The sequence below is a fragment of the Melanotaenia boesemani genome, chromosome 1 (genome assembly GCF_017639745.1).
Source record: "Melanotaenia boesemani isolate fMelBoe1 chromosome 1, fMelBoe1.pri, whole genome shotgun sequence".
Taxonomy (NCBI): Eukaryota; Metazoa; Chordata; class Actinopteri; order Atheriniformes; family Melanotaeniidae; genus Melanotaenia; species Melanotaenia boesemani.
Window position 1 is genome coordinate 42,626,827 of NC_055682.1, and position 16,902 is coordinate 42,643,728.

At 42.6% G+C, this 16,902-nt stretch overlaps 1 protein-coding gene across 4 annotated transcripts; it reads right to left on the minus strand.

The window, feature by feature from the left end:
- Positions 1-8,295: 8,295 nt before the first annotated feature.
- On the minus strand, positions 8,296-12,917 carry rwdd3 (RWD domain containing 3). 4 transcript variants are annotated; one of them, XR_006011092.1, is made up of 6 exons: positions 12,755-12,917; positions 11,848-12,080; positions 11,522-11,749; positions 10,840-10,958; positions 9,964-10,722; positions 8,296-9,880 (listed from the first exon to the last, which is right to left on the minus strand). XR_006011092.1 is itself a non-coding variant. In XM_041990722.1 (5 exons), exons 1-5 carry the CDS (start codon positions 12,837-12,839, stop codon positions 10,611-10,613), a joined length of 774 nt encoding a protein of 257 aa, XP_041846656.1. In that variant the 5' UTR covers positions 12,840-12,917; the 3' UTR covers positions 8,297-10,610. The 4 variants fall into 4 exon arrangements, 2 of the variants coding, with proteins under 2 accessions (XP_041846656.1, XP_041846503.1); XR_006011084.1 differs by having other exon boundaries at positions 8,297-10,110; positions 10,495-10,722; XM_041990722.1 differs by having other exon boundaries at positions 8,297-10,722; positions 11,522-11,746.
- Positions 12,918-16,902: the final 3,985 nt, after the last annotated feature.

Consider the following 16,902-nt stretch of genomic DNA (forward strand, 5'->3'; position numbering starts at 1 on the left):
ATCTGAAGCTGTTTCAGGAACATCTGTGAGCTAAACCAAATATTCCATTAAAGTGGGTAAAAGGTCTGCAGCTGTACGCAAGTGTGGTTTTAATATTTGTAATCTGCTGTTTTGAACACACATGGAACACAACAGACCACCCTCAGGCTACAAAACCAAAGCAAACCCATCACAGAGCTAGAAGGAATATTCAGAGCGACCAGGTCAATACTTTGGTCATTTCTGAGAAAAAGTGAAGAATGCACTTTTAATCTGATCTCGGCAAAGTCCACAGGTCTGAATATCCACCACAGACATCAGAGGTGGATGTGTTCACAATAAGCTCCACGAAAAAATAACCCAAAAAACAAATGACATCCTGCCAAGTGAAGAAGTCTCTGTAGGACAGGTGGTCTGTCACTGGAAATCCCACTGGCAGAACAAATCACCAAATTCAAATCAAATCAAATCAAATCAAACTTTATTTATAAAATGCTTTTCATGCTGAAGGCAACACAAAGTGCTTTACATGATTAAAAAAAGCAATTCATGCATATTAAAAATGCAACAAGCCTTTACACGTATCAAAATAGATTACATAACAATTAATAAAAACAACTATTAAAGTATTTCACACAGTCACACGCACACGCATGTATGCACACACACACACACACACGCATGTATGCACACACACACTGTGTTAAGACCTAGACACGTTTGGTTCACTTCATCTAACGCAGGAGAAATGTTTTGTAGTTGCATATGAGGAAAAGCAAACTTATTTCTACAGCACATTTCATGCATAAGGCTGCCCAATGAGCTGCACATGGTCAGAGGAAAGAAGAGGAAAGTAAATGATGCTGTTGGTGTACATCAGGGCTATTCCACTTAAAATGCAGGTGGGCCAAATCAATCATTGTATTTAAGAAATCAATTTAAAGGAACATTTCTTACCATACGTTCATAGATCAAATCCTCATAAGTAGTGAGGGTGATCCTGAGACCCATGCAACCTTTCACCGCTCATGGAGCAGCGTGCCCTTGTTTTGATGGCATTCATGAGAAAAGCCTGACTCACAAGTAAAAGTAGATGCAAACACAGAGTATGAGCAAGGTCGCCTTTCTCACTGTGGCATACTGATACTCGTTACCATCTTTAGACCAAAAGTCCATTACACCATCGGCTTGCAAGTGCTGTTTTAAAGCAAATGAGGACTGCAGATCAACTAATCCCATGATAAAAGTACCCTCATCAGTACAAGACACCACCTCTTCGGCTTTGACACAAGAGGCTCCCCAGGTTTAACGGGTCACGAGCAAACTGCAGGACCTCCATGGGAATGCTGAAGTCTTTGAATCTTTCTGCAAAGGTTTCAGTCAAGTTTGTGATTAAATCTGTCATAATGTGCGTCATCTGTGTGCTAGGAGTTGTGTCCGTACATGTGTGAAGGAAGTGCAGCATTTTTGTTTTTTTTTTGTTTTTTTGTTTTTTTTGATGTGAAAATCATCAGCTTTGTCTTAAAACACAGAAAGTACACTTCGGCCATAAGCAGTTGATCTAAAATTAGCTTCCAAAAGGCGGCCGCCCGCTTGTGTTTACCCGTTCAGAGAAAAGACTCAATCTCCGTCACAGAAACGTCCAGGACCTTTGTCTTGCTGAGCCTTCAGACGGCGTCGTGAACTAGCAGATCTGCCTGTTCTGCAAACACAAAGCTGGAGGTTGACCGAACGAACTTTACAATGCTCATAACAGTGTCCATAGAGCTGGGCCATGTCGGTTCAGTCTGATTCATCCACGCGATTACGTGGTTACACACTCCCTTCTGCGCTGCCATAGTTACCCACAGATAGTCTATACATTAGAAGCACTACTGGCTAAATCTGAACTTCAGTTTCTCAAACTAGTTCTGATAAACTCCCACCAACACATCTTCTGATGAGGAAGCAGAGTCTGGGGTAGCTGGTGCTGGCTCTCCCATCTCTGGGGCTGAGGTCGCTGAGGTGGTTATAAAGCTCCTCGGTGGCAGGGCCCCGGGGGTGGATGAGGTCTGCCCAGAGTTCCTTAAGGCTCTGGATGCTGTAGGGCTGTCTTGGCTGACACGCCTCTGCAGCATCGCGTGGACATCGGCGACAGTTCCCCTGGACTGGCAGACTGGGGTGGTGGTCCCCCTCTTCAAAAAGGGGGACTGGAGGGTGTGCTCCAACTACAGGGGGATCACACTTCTCAGCCTCCCTGGTAAGGTCTATTCAGGGGTGCTGGAGAGGAGGGTCTGTCGGATAGTCGAACCTTGGATTGAGGAGGAGCAGTGTGGTTTTCTTCCCGGTCATGGAACGGTGGACCAGCTCTACACCCTTTTCAGGGTCTTTGAGGGGGCATGGGAGTTTGTATAACCTATCTACATGTGCTTTGTGGACTTGGAGAAGGCATTCGACCGTGTCCCCTGGGGTCTCTGCTCTTTGCGGATGATGTGGTTCTGTTGGCTTCATCGGGCCGTGATCTTCAGCTCTCACTGGAGCGATTTGCAGCTGAGTGTGAAGCGGCTGGGATGAGAATCAGCACCTCCAAGTCCGAGACCATGGTCCTCAGCCGGAAAAGGGTGGAGTGCTCCCTCCAGGTCAGCAATGAGGTCCTGCCCCAAGTGGAGGAGTTCACGTATCTCAGGGTCTTGTTCACGAGTGAGGGAAGGATGGAGCGGAAGATCAAAAGGCGGATTGGTGTGGCATCTGCAGTGATGCGGACTCTGCATCGGTCTGTCGTGGGGAAGAAGACAAAGCTCTCGGTTTACCAGTCGATCTACGTTCCTACCCTCACCTATGGACATGAGCTGTGGGTAGTGACCGAAAGAATGAGATCGCGAATACAAGCGGCCGAAATGAGTTTTCTCTGCAGGGTGGCCGGGCTCTCCCTTAGAGATAGGGTGAGAAGCTCGGTGATCCGGGAGGGGCTCAGAGTAGAGTCACTGCTCCTCCACATCGAGAGGAGCCAGATGAGGTGGCTCGGGCATCTGGTTAGGATGCTTCCTGGATGCCTCCTGGTGAGGTGTTCCGGGCACGTCCCACCGGAAAGAGGCCCCGGGGAAGACCTAGGACATGCTGGACGGACTACATCTCTCGGCTGGCCTGGGAACGCCTGGATGGATGGATGGATGGATGGATGGATGGATGGATGGATGGATGGATGGATGGATGGTTCTGATAAACATTGGATACGTAGGCATCAAATTTGTACAAGCCAGTCTGAGTTTCTGGCAGGTTTTAGTGGGCCACAAAATTTTCAGAAGGACCGGATCTGGCCCGGGGGCCACTAGTTGAATAGGCCTGGTGGACATGTTCAACAAAAAAGATTCAAGAAGAAAATCCAGGTTTTCCGGACAGACTCCAGGCTTTTCAGGACTGGACCCAGATGATCTTACAAGTCTCTGTGGCTCATATGGCAGCAGATCAGATCTACATCCTGGACCAGAACCAGGGTAGTTCATGTAGATTCGTGAGTAGAAAAACAAAAGATCTATGTAATCTAATGAGACCAGATCTTTATTCTGAACCGGAACCATACAGAGTCTTTTTCAGCAGCAGCAACATTTTTAGATAAACTCTTTGTTTCGCATGAATCCAGAGTAAAGATCAGAGTTGTTGGTATTTTTCTGTAACCTTGTCCTGTCCTGCATCACGGCAGCAGCTCGATGGCCAGGCTGACGCCTTGTTCCAAACAATCTTTAATGAAGCTCTGCACATTAAAAAAAAAAAAACAAAAAAAAAAACTAATTGCTCACCTGACTTGGAAAGAAATGTTAAAATGATGCATTCCCAGTTTGAATCATGGTTTCATTAGCTTCAAATTTATGACTGAAACATCTCAAAAGCTTCAAGTTGCTAAAACAGAAAATTTACCAGGAGACAAATAATGACCTGAGATGCTTTAATATCTGATATTAACAGCTGATGCAGTATTACATTAATCACAGGGGGAGTTTAGAAATATTACAGAATATTCCGATCATTAGGACAACAATGGCAACTTTAAGAGGGTTTAACTTTCTCTAAACACCTAAAATCCCAGAAGTATGTTGATCAGATAGACAAGACAGAGAGATCCAAGAACAGAGAATAAGAGAGAACATTTAGGTTATGTGGTCTGATAGAGGAAAACCCTTCCCAGCTGTAAACTGGTGACTGACCCAGAGTTTAAAGCTGGAATCTGCTGTCACATCCCATCAGCGTCTTCCTTCAGTCCAGATATGTTTGTGTCGTCTATGTGATGATGCTGTTTTAAACTAAGATAACAGACTCAGTATGGAGTTTAGAAGTTTGTTCTGCTTTATATCATCACTTCCTGTTAGTGTCAGCTTCTCAGGAGGTCAGCAAGTAGCAAGAATGATTAGAGAAAGAAAAGAAAAGAAAACAAAACAAAACAAAGCAAAAGAAAACAAAACAAAACAAAAGAGAAAAAGAAGAGGGGTCATTGCCTGCCATCTCTGAACTATATATTGTATTTAAAAAACACTTTGAAACAACATGGAGGATGAACAAAGTGCTGAACAATGAAATCATAACAGACACATGGGTCGAAGGTAAAAAAAAGCATAAAAAAGTAAAAATAATGATGAAATAAAAGTGTTAAAGTAATGGGTCAAAGGCCAGGGAGTAAAAACGAGATTTTCAGATCTAAACTCAGAGGGACACTGCTACGTTAACGTGAGGTGGAAAGTCACGCCAGAGTTAAGGAGCTGCAGCTATAAAGGCTTTGTCCTGAGTTTGTGCCAGGTTTTTGGAGCAGATAAGCTTCTGGTCTGCTGACCCGAGAGAGTGAGATGGTAAATCTGCTGTAGGCGAGCAATGGAGGCCTGGCTGACTCCAGTTTCATTTCACTGCTGCACTGATATGGTTATCAGGTTTGATATTCAGATCCAATTTTACACTTAAATTATCATCGATTACCATAAAGGTCCAGATAGGAATGGCTGATGCAGTGAGTCGTGTTAGTGCTGTTGGGTCGAAACATGACTTCAGTCTACCTTTCACTAAAATGAAAAATGTAGTGCCATCCAACCCCTGGAGCCTCATTTATCAAGCTTGCGTAGGAACTAAAACCGGCGTATGCCAAATATAATCAACTTTTGGGATTTATAAAAACCAAACTTGGTGGGAAAATGTTCCTCCACGCAAACTCTGACCCAGGCGTACGCACAAAATCTAGAAAAAAGGGAAACGGCGACACCAGCGGTCCAGAATAAAATCAAGTAAATGATGTGAAATGTGAGACATTTGTGTACAATCCACTATTACCTTCCACACCACATGTTAGATATTAAAACTGTTTGCAGGAATGAATAAAGACACATTCCATATTAATCCTCCTAAGAGCCACACTCGGGAAAACCAGGATTTCCAGGAAAAAGGGAGATGATGTTAATAGGAAGCTCAACCACTAAAACATGTTCTGTCATTGTGAAACAAAATTTTGTTATAAAACCCATCCAGATAAATAAGGAGCCAGTCTGCTGCCAGCATGTAGCAGCCAGTGTGGAAAGTAGCTTTGGTCCTTCAGTCCAGCAGAGAGGGACCAGACTGGAGGCTGGAGGTCTAGAAGTGATGCTACGCTAACGAAACACACAAGAAGAGGATTTCCTTTATTTATTCTTACACAATGTTTTTATTATTGTCCTCATTTCTGTCCAGATTGTCTTTATTTCCTGCAACTCCTTGTCCACCTGGTGTCCCTCTGCACTGCCCACCCAGCTGGAGCACCGCCCACCCAGCTGGAGCACCGCCCACCCAGCTGGAGCACCGCCCACACAGCTGGAGCACCGCCCACCCAGCTGGAGCACCGCCCACACAGCTGGAGCACCGCCCACCCAGTTGGAGCACCCAGCAACTAGAAAGAAATATTATTTTACACTAAATAAACTGCTACCAACCTCAGATGTATCTGTATGTGATGGCTTAAGCCCCACAATGGTAATGTTCACATATTTTCATTATACAATGATTTGCAGATAAATATTAGACAGTATTTGTATTTGTTTCACCTTGCATTGATGATTTGGAGTGCATACATATCAACAATGGAAGGTTATGTGCTTAATGTGTGTTTTCTTGTTTTGAGTTACCGTGGTGGTGCAAGCTTCATTTCCTGATTCATGAAAGGCGTGGCAAAGGGCTGAGGAGCTTTAAATCTGGGCGCCGGCTCGTCAGGCTCTACCATGTGCTGCTGGATCATGGGGGGGTTTCAAGTTTAGTTAGTTTGGAGTCTTTGTCTAGTTATTGTCTTCCATTTTGTTTTCCCCTGTGTGTGTTATTTGGTTTGGCCAAACCACTATAAGTTACCCTCATTGTGTCATTGTGTTAGGTCAGTTTTCCCTCAGTTAAGTGTGATTTTGTTTAAGTTACATTTTGAGTATTGTTAAATTTAGTTGACCTCTTTTAATGGCCGACTAGTTTATTCATCCTTTTTGGATTTCTCTATTTTTGGGTCAATAAAAACCCAGGTTTTTGAAATTACCTTCTGTGTCCTCGCTGCCTTACTGCTTGGTCCCTGACACTGTACATATTTATTTTCTAAATTAAAACAAATGACTAAATTACCAGCATCAGTACTGTCATTTAGGAGACGCTTTTCTCCAAAGCGATTCACCCCTGTGGGATTTGAACTTTGGTCTCCTGGATGCCCTGCCGACTGAGATATCCAGTCACATCCTCCTCTCTGGCATGTCTTCCCTCTGACAGAGTTGGCAGCATCTCCACCTGTTGCTTTCCTCTGCCTTTCTGATCTGGTGATGCCCACACCATCCCCACCAGATAAAACCTTTTCATGTTTGTCAGTGTGGTCCATCAGGATCTCACACACCGAAATCTTAAGCTTTTTTGTTCTTTTCCCTCCTGAGCCATCATGGAAATGATATGATGAAAATTTATTATAGGTTTTCCCCCTTACTTTTTGTAGCCACCATGTGGGCGGGGCAAGGTGCTAAGAAGAAGTGAAGGTGAGTTTGGCAATGGAACGGCTTTGTGATGCTTATAACTTATATAGTATCGGAACTAGAAAAATGTTGGGAGAAAAAGCCTCCAGCTGATTCAAAATGCTTTCATGAGGGTTCTGATGGAGATGTTGGGGTTTTTCTATGTAGGTTTTGTTTTTATGTCTTCCTTGGATGTGGCTTCCAGTTACATGGCTTGCCTATGCAGCTCACCTGAGACAACAGATTACTGTCTCCATTTAACCCTGGATCTTCTCTTCAGCCATTGCCAGTTCGTCTGCTTTCCAGTGTTCCTCAGTCAGGACTCAGCAGTTTGGATTTTTTTCCCCTTCAGACTGTGAGAACTCATCGTCTGTCAGTATCCATCTGATTCTCTGTTCACTCTGTACTGCCACTATCAATTACACGGAAGGACCATTTTCACGCCACTCAGGAAACCCTTACGTATCCATCTGATTTGTCCCGCCTCCTTCCTTCCTTTAACCACGATCAGACTGTTTTTCTCTGTTTTTGGGGTTCTGCCTCCTAGTCCAAACCATAACAGATTATTAGAATTTAATATCTTTCTCCTCCTTTTCCTCTTAGTCACCAAGGACGGAGTACTTCATTCTCCAACTGCGGGTTTTATTGGTGGTTCCTAGAGGTTTTAAAAGTAGAATGGGAGGCAGATCCTTCAGTTATCAGACCCAGTTTTGCACTTTTGAACTCATCAAAGGGGAAAAAAAAAAGAGAGACATGGATAAAAAGGTAACTGAGATGAAATAGGAAGATATTTTGCTCATGGTTTAACAGTTTCTTATTACATCTCCCTCACGTCTGTGATGTTAAGCATATAGTAAGTTACAAGTTATATGGTTACAGTAAGATGTATATATATATATATATATATATATACATATATATATATACACATATATATACCTGGTCCCCTTTTCTTTCCACCTACATAATGGTTTGTAGTCCACTTTCCTTAAAGTAACTAAGTTAAAATAGTTGTTGCTTTGCAGCAGGAAGTTGGCTGGATGTGGGATGAACTGATGTCCCTGAACGCAGCATGAAGTTGGTGTGAATGTGGTTTTAGCTAAGATAATGTCAGACCACAGGCCTCTGTTACACTGCAGCAGCTGCCTGGATAACTGGTTTTAAACACATGGATGAGCAGGAACTGGAGAGCAGTGACACTATCAACATTATTCATCCTTCATCATAACAGTTAAACTGTATTTTCTGCCTAGAACATGGTGTCTAGACACTGAAACTAAGGTGAAAGGTGGATTATTGCTGATATGGAGACCAGGACATGTTTTCCTGACATTTGTGTTTATTTCTCGTTTATTTTTTAATTGTTTTATTTTAACATGATCCAGAAGTTCTTGTTCTATTCTGGGGACTGATCTGGATCCCCTGGAGCAGATAGTCCAGAGAAAAATGCTGCAGATGCTCCTGAACATGATGGACAATTCTTTACATCCTCTACACCAGGGATCACCAACTTGGGTCCTTGAGTGTGTTCCTGCAGCAACACACCTGATTCAAAGCATTTGGGTCATTAACAGACTTGTGCAGAACTTGTTGTTGGAGATTCATTTTATTTTATTCGCACAATAAGCTCCCTGAAAACGACCAAATTATGTGCGTAACCGATACAGAAGATGAAGAAACTGCCCTTCCGGCTGCACATCGATCTTCTGCATCAAACATATAAATGGGCCTTAAGACTTCTTCCAAATGTGATTCCCTCATAAACTTCGAAGAGACCTCACCTGTTACACTGAAGATACAAATATCTGTCGTCTAGTGGTGGAAAGTGGTAACAGGTTTAAGATATGGCAGGGTGCTTGTAATTTTGCGATTTTGGCGCGTAAAAGGTTAAAGAAGGGTCATCTCTAAGACATGTAGGACGGTGGGTCCTGAGGACCAGGACTGAAAAACACCGCTTTACAGAACACAGTGAAGAAAAAACACAGTATTCAGTCAGAGGTTTCTTCAGGTCCGATGGAAGACTGAAAGGTTCTTCATTTCAAGGTATTACTATAGTAACCAGATACATGGCTACCGTAGTTGATGCAGGTGGCAGTTATGAGATGAACAAACAACTATTCTCTTCTCTCCCCCCAGAACCCAGAGGAGGAGATGAGGAGTGCATGAAAGACCAAGTGAAAGGCAGATGTTAATAAAATAACTACAACTGAGGGCTGATTGGCTCAGTGATTCGGACAGTTTGGGGAAAACAAGCTGCTCACTCCTCTTGCTCCCATCTGATTGGACAGCGAGGAGGTCCAGCTTCAAACTTCAGAACACTGAAAACTTGGCTGCACAGTTTTGATGTGATCAACATTTTGTTTTAGTCTCTGCAAATTAAAACAATTCATCAGACAGATTCTTTGGTTCTGGTCCATTTAGCCATGTCATTACAGACTTCACCACTAGATGGCGCCAGCATCACAGGTTTCTATATTCTGCTGTAAATAACTTAACAAGCTTCAGTCTGGTTATTGACGTCTGTCTGTACTGCATGCAGACCATTCTCAGACCATGCATCATGCTGCACTTTGTGGTGATGTTTAATGTGATTGCAGAGGTTTGTGGTGTTGCCTTGTGGTGCTGCAACCAGGGAAAAACACACTTTACTATGCAACTCACACAGTCATCATCAGCTTTAAATCCAAAATACTTCCACTCCGCTGCCGAATGTGAACATGTTTTGGGTACGAGTGAGGGGCCGACTCTCACCACTACCAGTTAGCTTTCGTCACTGTCCATTTACCACAACTTCCCTCCACTTTCACTCTCACTCACTTTTCCTTTGGACCAGAGAGCAGGCGGCTTCCTCCACTGAATCATGTGTTGTACCGGCGCTTTACCATTGGTTGAGGGAGGAGGCAATGGCAGCGCTGCGTTTGGGGACGCTTGAAAAAATCCTGGAGGAAATTGGAACATTTTTTTGTGATGCAGTTTGTGATATAAAATGCTTTGGAATCGCTGTGTGTAGAAATGAGCTCACGTGTGTGAATCGAGATCGCGATTTTTAAAGGATTTATCGTGCAGCCCTCCTCCGTTCCTCGCTAAATTACATCAGCCAGCAGCTGTGAGCCTCTTCCTGTTTACAGCCGTGATCATGGGCGTGATGATTTTCCAAAAATCTGCTGGCCTGATTTACGTAGTGTTGAAAAATGACTGTGTTTGAGTTTGTTTTATATTTTGTACAAACTGTAATGAAGTTATTAGGATATTAATGAGATTTTTAAAGAATGTTCTTTTTCAAAAGTAACTAAAAAGTTACTTTTGACAGTAACATTACTTTTGGGTGTCAGTTGTCAATAAAGTAACTGAGTTACTTTTTGAATGAACTAGTACTGTATCTAGTTACTTGTTTCCAGTAACTAGCACAACATTGCTGAGAGCAAAACAAACTATGGCAGTACTGGTACAACACATACAGTTGTGGTAAATAACAGGATTAATTCTGGTTTGTGAATTTTATATCAGTGGGAATCAGGAGTGAAAAGAAGCGTCAGCAGTAACAACATCTGACCATCAGCTCCTTTCCTTCCGTCCAGGAGCTCCTGTGGGGCTGCTGTAGTACGAGATGGAAATCAGGAAGCTTTCATCATTTTTCAGACATGTGAGCAGCCAGTTTCCCACGGTCAGTCACGTCAATGTGGGCAGGATCTGCTCATAAAGGCCAGTCAGTTCTAGCTCGTGGAAGGCAGCACTCAGCTCTGGTGATGAGACGTAGTTCTTCACCACAAAACCCTGGAGCCTAAAAACAGACATGCAGGAAAAGCATAAAAACTGTGTTCACACCTCTGAACCATCCCAAGACGATGATATAGTTAAATCAGTACAGACACACAAGTGTGGGTCGGGTGATGTGTACCTATCCTGGGAGGGGGAAGGAGAAGGAGCTTCAATAAGAACCGACATCCTCCTTTCTTTACATTTCTTGCCTGAAGAGTCCACGTCCACCTTAGCCGTCTTTAACCGTCGACAAAACTCCTGAAGAAAGGTTTTTTATAGTCAGAGGATACAATGACATGATGGTGAGACCATGTTGTTCCTGATAAAACCAAAACAAGTCTCAGATGTGAACCGTTTTACGGATGGCTCTTTAAAATAAAATAGTCCCACATTATCTTATACAATATTTTACTTCTACAGATATGTACAATGATGCCGTTTCATTCAGTAATCCTATTTTACTTTTAATTTACTTATCTATTCTACATAAATACTCGCCCATGTGTAGCAGAAAAAAGGCCTGAAATAGGTCTCCACATACATGAAAGGTTTAAATGAGGAGGAATTTCCATTAAATCAGCAGTCACATAGATGCAAAGTCATTTCAATTATTTGTAGGTACTTTTTCATCATATGAAGATATATTTGTTCAGCTCAGATTGAGGCGTATGTTTTTTTTTATCTTTTCTGTTGGCTCTCAACAGTTTAAGGGAAAACTATGAGGACACAAACAGGATTACTTTTCTATTTTCTCTCCACTTTCTGCGTTATGAAAGCAGAACCGTCTGTAAACATGAGGCGTGAAACATAAAGGGACGTACCTTAACGTTGTGTCTGGCTCCCTGCAGAATAATTAGAATATTGCATCCTAATAGCAGTCTCCCAGTCAGCTGTAGCTGCTGGCTCCAGCGCTCCAAGAGTCCAACATAATGATTTTGTGATCGGATGTGGTCCAGTAAAAGCACCGCAGTCCAAGCTTCCTCTTGTTCTCTGTCTTTCAGCACCTCTGTACCTCCCCTGTGGTCGTCTGTCAGCGCCACACACTGCTGCTGGGAACACAGCGAGCCCAGAGAACTAGCATCAGTGCTGTTTTCTAATAACGTATAAATGTAGCTAATAAATACTGACTAATAAGTGCAGCTGTTACCTGTAAGTACTGAACCAGCTGGTGGATCATTGGCTCTGGGGTCAGGCCTGCAGCTCGGTCCAGCAGCTTCTGTCTGATGCTGTGACACTGAGTCCTGGAAAGATCGGTGGAAGAGACAGAGATGTCCGGAGGGCAGGAAGGATAACTGGGCTGCAGATGGAACACCAGGCTCACGTTCAGCCCTCTGTCTCCTTCACCAGCGCAGTTGATTTGGACCACAAGTCCATCTTGATCTACAAGGCAAACAGAGATATCAGTGACAGCACCGAGGCTCATGAAATGCCCACCACCTGAGACCCAGAGATGGTTTTTCACTTGTTCCGGACTTGTCAACACACCAGAAGTCTGCAGCAAGGTATCCACTGATCTATTCTGGACAACATCTATGACCAATTTTAACTTTACTTTAAGGATGTTTTATTTGGGTTTACAAACTACTAAAAAAAGAGCGAAAGAAAGTGAGTTGGATGACCTTTTTATGTAACTTTATCTTGTTATTGGCCAAATTTGACACCTATCAATGCAAAGTAATTAAGACCAAACTCTCAAGTGCCTCCTTTAAAAGCAGCTAAACTTGACATTTGTTCTCTTCCTCAAACAATAGAAAAGCCATAGAACAGCCTCGTTTTGCTCTACATTCAATGTATAATTATAATTTGTACACGCGTATCTAATGATCCTGTTTAGTTACGTGAAGTGTTCTCTAACTCCCTGTTACTTCCTTAACGTTATTTAAGCTTTTATTATTAATTTTTCATGTTAATAAAGTTTTTATAGAACCAAAAACTGTGCTGTTATAATTTCCTCTCCTGTTTGTGATTTTAACCCCTATTTAAATAAGGATCATTCTCCATGGCACACATATAAAGTTATATGGGGGAGGATAAGGAGTCAGATGAGAACATACCGGACTGCCGAACCAACCGGAACTCTCCGTCTCTGCAGAAAATGGAGGATAAAACAGAAACTTCCTCAAAAGCAGCCTCAGACATGATCTACATATAACTCATACAATCTCGTCCAATTCTGTTTTCCCCCTCGGTGACAACAAATTTGTTACTAAAACTAAATTGTTTACGTTTATTTTGCAGCGCACGCACGTCCACCTTTCCTTATCTTCCGGGTAGCTCTATGGAACGAGTTAACTCGTTCCGCCCGCAACACGCACGGGAATCTTTTAGCTCGTCTGTACTTAATTCAGCAATATAAACCAACGCTCTTCTCTCCATCAAATACTCCGACAGCATTCGTGATAGGCGAAGATTAGGACCGAGGTTTCTTATGCAAGAAGAAATACGCAAATAAAGAAATTAATAAAATTATAAATTTATTACTAGGTCCAGATAGGGTCTCCTCATCTGGACTTAAAACCAGTGCGGAACAGCAAATTCCAGTATTTATACAGGTCTTTACAAGCCCCTTTTGACATCCATGGTCGTAAAAAAAAGAAATAGTTCCAGGTACACAGTCAATCGGCACAGGTGCTCCCAAGTTACGTCTCAGAAATATGCAAACAGCAGTCACCAGACTCATCCACCACGATGAAATCGGCTTTAGGTTGGATACTGAACAGATATTCGCTCTGGAGAGTCTCTGTTAGCAAATAACCAGTTTTCTGTTAAACAGAAATCCTCATACGTAAGAGGACGTAAGAAAAGCAAACACATTTTTAAGTAAATGTCCATATGCTGGGCCGGGATAGACTCCAGCTTCCCGCGACCGTGTAGAAAATGAGTGAACTGTCCAGATGACCCAATGACTCCAAAGAACATTCTGACATAAATATAGACAAATACAACATAATTAGGCCCGAGCACCGAAGGCGGTGCGAAGGCCTGTTGTAATTGCTCTGTTTTTTCCTTCCTCTTCTTCTCAAAAATGAATTGCATTTTTGGGGGCCTGAACATGTTCAAAAACTCACCAAATTTTGTGTATTCCCCCAAAGGAATGCGCAACTTTAAATATTTTCAGGTGCTCGGTACTGTTCGGGCAAAATTGAACGAGAGCCACTTATTTATGATGCCCCGCCACTGCATGTTATCAATAGTCATGAAATTTGCTACACATATTCTAAATGCTCGGGAGAACAAAAAATCCTCTTGGAACAATGGCCTAAAACCAACAGGAAGTTGGCCATTTTGGGTCAAAGTCTCCTTTTGCTCACGTCACTTAAAATCTATCTCCTCCTAGACATTTCATTGTACTGACATCAAAATGGCTTAGGATTTTCAGAAGACATGTGTCTTTAAAAGTTATCAAAAACATTCTCAAAGGAGAAAGGGCATAGAGGGGCGGGGCCTCAAAGTTTGATGTTTCGCCATGAAAAACGAAAGTATTATAACTTACACATAAAACAACTTATCTGAACCAAAATGGCCATGTATGATGCCAGTCCCATCCTGAACGCATCTACATGTCAATATTTGGATTATGAATTGTCCACGCCCCCTGGCGACAGGAAGTCATGTTACTCGAAGACCCACTTCGCTGACATTTTGGACACAATCTGGTCTAAATTGGTTCAGACAGCAGAAAACAAGTTGGTGATGATATCCAGTGAAAACTGTTGCTTTACGCTGCAGGGAGAGACCGTGGCACCATGGCGAACTTTGATAAGACGCCATGACATCATAAATCTGTATAAATCCCTCAATTCTGATCCAATCCCCACCAGACTTGATCAATCAGGGTCTAGCCCTGAACAGATCCATATGAACAGTCTAGCTCTAAGCCCCGCCCACTTTCAAAAAGATGTCCATCTCCTCAGGAATGAAACTCACACACTTGAAAATGCTTCACAACAAGTCAAACCCTTTCATGATACCACAATAAAAATCTCAAGTTCCTTCGCCAAACGTAACCATGGCGAAAAGTGGTCCGACGCCATCAAACAGGAAGTCCTTGTAACTGACCTATTATACTGTTGATTTTCACCAAACTCGGCAGGGAGGAGCGCGGTCAGGCCGGGAACTCAGCCACATTGACGCCCCCTACAAATAATTAATTGATCACAACTGCCCATTACTTTGACTGATATGACTGAAATCCAGCATATTGATAGAACTTAGAAGGATGTACAAAAAAGCCTCTTGGACCTATATGATAACTTCAACAGGAAGTCGGCCATTTTGAAAAACGTGTTGTTTTGGGGTTCACTTTTGCATGTTTCTTTGTCTTGCATTTAAAACTATCTCCTAGAAATTTGATCGTGGTGGCCTCAAAATCGGTCTGAACACTCCAGAGGCATGTGTGGTCAAAAGTTATCAAAAATTTTCTAATAGGAGGTGGCGTTCAGCGGCGGCACCTCATCAAGTTTCCATGTTTTGCCATCAAGCAATCCATTTCTGACATACGACACTCATTCTGCACCAAGCTGCACATGTTTCACTTCATTTCCATGCCAACGTCCTGCCATTTCCAGATGTTGTTATCTAGACATTGCTCAATGCTGCAAGGTGAGACCATGGTGCCATAACAAATTTGGATAAGACGTCATGACAACATTAATCAGTATAAATTCCTCAATTTTCATCCAATCACCATCACACTTACAGTGATTAATCAGGGTCAGGGCTTGAACAGATACATAAGCTGTGTCCCAATTCAGGGTCTGCACACTTCGAAGTGTGCAGACTACGTAGGCTACAGAGTGTCCTCCGTAGTCTACACACTTCGAAGTCTGCTTAACGTTCGTGAAATGGGACAGCCTACCTAGTCTACAAGAATTTCCCATAGCAACAACACAGGACGTTGAATCACTTAAACCACTGAAATTACTCGTAGGAAACGTCAGTAGACCCTGAACACGGAGCGGCAACACCAACAGTAAAAAAAAAAAAAAAAAAAAAAAGAAAAAAAAGAAAAACACGGTTTGAGGCTTTGTTGTTTTCCAGCCGGTACACACTTCATTAACCCCTTAAAACGTATATACTAAAGTGTAGTTAAAAAAACATACTTTTTTTTAAATAAAACTTTATTTAAACTTAATACGACTCTTCTGAGGTTGCTGATTCGCCACCGTCCTGTACGCAATGAATTGTGGGAGAAAAGAGGCCGTGAAGGATGCATCACCAGTAGCCTTCGTTTGAGGCCAAACAAAGTGCGGATTCGAAGGGTGGATTCGGAGGGTCCTTCTAATTCTGTGAATTGGGACAGTACTTCACGCACCGCGATAACATATGTGGCCGACGAATCCACACTTCGAAGTGTGCAGACCCTGAATTGGGACACAGCCATAGAACTACTTCTGGTCTTGGCCTAAGCCCCGCCCACTTACAACAAGAAGTGCTTTTTTTAGTCACTGGGGTACTTCTCAGGAATGAACTTCACACACTTAAAAGTGCTTCAGATCAGGTCAAACCCTTTCATGACACTACAGAAAAAATCCTCAAGTTCCTTCATCACATGTGACCATGGCAAATGACATCTGATGCCATGAAACAGGAAGTACTTGTAACTGAACCAATGTACTCTTGATCTTCACCAAACTCGGCAGGGAGGACAGAAGTCAGGCCTGGAACTGATTCAAATAGACATATGCTGGTAATATGGCTCTATAGCGCCCCTTCTAAATATTTTATCTATCAGCTCCAACCACTGCTTTGACTGACATTGATGAAATTAAGCATATTTATATAACATGCCAGGACAAACAAAAAGCCTCTTCTTGTCCAGATGTTGTCTACGCCATAGCTCCGCCCTCTGGGAACAGGAAGTCCCATCATTTTAACCCTTTAATACCTGTAAAACCAATTCAGTCATTAAAATGTGACTGACTTGCAGCATCATGATTAAAAAGGCTTCTTGTGATATTTAAATCCATCGCCATGAAGCAGGAAGTGGCTCGAACTCTGCCATCAGTTGACCAATGGAGGTGATATTTTTCAGTTATCATTAGAGTTCCAACCTGAACATGGTTCTACATGAAAAACAACTATAACAGCACCCAGTGGCCACGTGGAATTTTCCTCTTGATAAAATCATGCTCCTGTTTGTAAGAATTTGACACAGTTTGTTAGAAACAAGATCATGAACGCTTTTGGATGTAATAACTGG